The following is a 2,500-nucleotide window of genomic DNA, read 5'->3' as shown; positions in this document are numbered from 1 at the left end:
TCATTCATTTGTTTTTTTGTTTTTTCGCTTAAAATACATGTTACAATAGATGTATGTTCTGTGTGTGTCTGTTCTTGAATTTAAAAAGTTAGGTAACCAGTTTTAGTTTGAACTTCATAATATGAGGTTTAACTTGTCAAAGAAAAAACAACACATTTCTGGGAACATTTCATAAGAACTGGCTCGTTATACTTACCTAATAGGAGATTATTTTTCTCGTGGAAAAAAATTGCTGAACAAAATATGTTTTTCTTTTTAGAGAAGAAAAATAAACAAACGTAGTTTTACTTTTTTGAAATGTATTTTTTTCAGTGTACCAGTTCGCGGTCTCATCAAGAAATAAACAAAAACAACTTGTTGAGCCTTTAATAACGTCTTCTAACTTCTGCACGATATTCTAATTATGAGATGCACTTTATAGGTTTAGTCACCGTAATAAACAGTGCTGGGATGTGAACTACATTTCCTGTGAGTCGTAGCTGTACTGTTGACTTCCTGGACGTTTTTTGTGTGGTGCTTTTTTTTTTTTAAATGTGTTAAGATTTATAAAAACACACGCTATTGGCGCTTATTTTGTATAAACTTCATCATCGCACGACTTGTTCTTCTATTTAATAAATGTTTAAATAGAAAGTTATGGATTTTTGGATTACACGTGAAGGCACCATTCGGAGGGTGACTGGTTTTCATTTCGAGAACTCGAAACCGAAACCTATGCGTGTGCTGGAGTTGACACAGCACACTCGTATGGGCGCCGACCGCCGAATAATTCGGACTCTTAAATATATTTTTTTTACACATGACGATTAATTAACGATGGATGCTGACGATTACGTAGCCAAACTAAACACTTACATTCAAAGACATGATTTGAAACACCACTATGAAGACGCAGGAACTGAAGGCCCGGATCACATTAAAAAGTGAGTTGAAATAACATATTTGGGATGTATTTAAGGAGTTGTTCACTAATGAAAATTGATATTGTAAACAAAATACTTCAATGTTGTGTGTGTTCAATTGTTAAACGTTAATGCAGTGGTTGTGTGGAACATTTTTGTGTTCACAGATTTGCCATAAAAGCTGTTGTCAATGGTAAGGCCTACCTAGAAGGAGTGGGAAAAAAAAAGAAGGAAGCCAAACAAAAGGCTGCCAAGCATGCTCTACAGGGCTTATTGAAAGAGGTTATTATTTAGATGGTCAATAACATCACTTTATGTGTTTATTTTTGTGGTAACATTAAATTAATGTAGATTATGTTGTATGTTGACAGACAGAGAGTGCATCAGATTCCTCTGTGGGACTGGTCCATTCTCATGATGATCATGTATCCTGGCTCCATTCTTACGGTAAAAAAATCAACATGCAGATCACCTGTCACGAGTCCACCAAAGGCACGACTTTTCAGTAAGTTACAATAATGTCCTTATAAGCTATGTTGCGCAGCGCTATAGATTACTGTTTTAGACTATATGTTTTGTATAACAGATGTAGATTTTTGGTTGGAAAGATTGAGTATCCGGATGCAACTGGGACAACAAAGAAGGAAGCTGAGGAAGAAGCTGCAAAACTTGCTTATCTTAAGATAAATGCTTCAGTGGTAAGTAATCATGAATGGTAATCTTGTACACACATGTCTTTTACCTCCCCTACTATGCAAAAAGGGCCTTTTTTTATGTTGTTTAATCTTAGGAGATGCCACAATATGAGACACTATGCGATACATTCAGGAGCTGACTGGGACAAAAATTTACCGCTGGACTTTTTGTTTCAGACTGGCCCGCTGCATTCCCAGAAAGCCCCAACTGTTTTACTATTCAACTTAGTGGTGTCAAAAGTATTGATACTTTGGTGCCAAAACGTAAAAAATACATCCATACCTGCCTTTTTCAGTATCGTCAGTGCTGGATACGGCAAAACACCCCCCCCCCCCCCCCCCCCGCTAGCTGCATCAATTCTCGACGTCTTAGCACTGAGTTAGTGCAGAAAAATAACATGTGGTCTTAAAAAATATATCCAGTGTTTCCTGTATATTCAGTTATTCGTGGAAGACTGTCACATATGCGGATTTGGCGCTTCACTCATAACAAATTACAATGGATCTGTGGCAGTGTAGCACAACTGTAAGTGTGGCGTAACTCAGCTCGGTTTGCCAGGGCAGATGAGAGCAGAGCTCCGCCACCACAAGCCCAGGTAGTGTACCTTACCACAGCGTGAACTAAACCTCCATGAGTGTGCAATCTAACTTTTATTACTTATGTAAGTGCTAAGAAAACACAGCAAGGAGACACCCTTCCATTGTTTGGCAACTTTTTGAAGACCACTCGTTTACTTATTTCACCGGTGAGACAAAGTGTGATTCATGGTGACTCACAGTCAGTATGTGTCCATGCACTAAGTTCGTCCAATTTCTCAAATAGTTTGTCTCTAAATAAGCATTGTACAACCCATGGAAACACCTTAATCTGTTCGGTTTTTGTAAAGTCGGACTCATACGCCT

General features: G+C 37.9%; 1 protein-coding gene across 1 annotated transcript; it reads left to right on the top strand.

Annotated features, from left to right (window-relative positions):
- Positions 1–529: 529 nt before the first annotated feature.
- Positions 530–1,913, top strand: LOC140678580 (interferon-induced, double-stranded RNA-activated protein kinase-like; the record flags this gene model as incomplete). Its single annotated transcript, XM_072912817.1, has 5 exons — positions 530–923; positions 1,070–1,184; positions 1,274–1,407; positions 1,489–1,600; positions 1,775–1,913. Coding segments are annotated over exons 1-5 (607 nt in total), but the record flags the coding sequence as incomplete, so codon positions are not given.
- Between the last annotated feature and the right edge of the window lie 587 nt (positions 1,914–2,500).

This window comes from Nerophis lumbriciformis, unplaced genomic scaffold (genome assembly GCF_033978685.3).
Source record: "Nerophis lumbriciformis unplaced genomic scaffold, RoL_Nlum_v2.1 HiC_scaffold_1036, whole genome shotgun sequence".
Classification (NCBI taxonomy): domain Eukaryota; kingdom Metazoa; phylum Chordata; class Actinopteri; order Syngnathiformes; family Syngnathidae; genus Nerophis; species Nerophis lumbriciformis.
The sequence above is the reverse complement of the archived record's forward strand: the minus strand, read 5'-3'. Positions and strand labels throughout refer to the sequence as shown.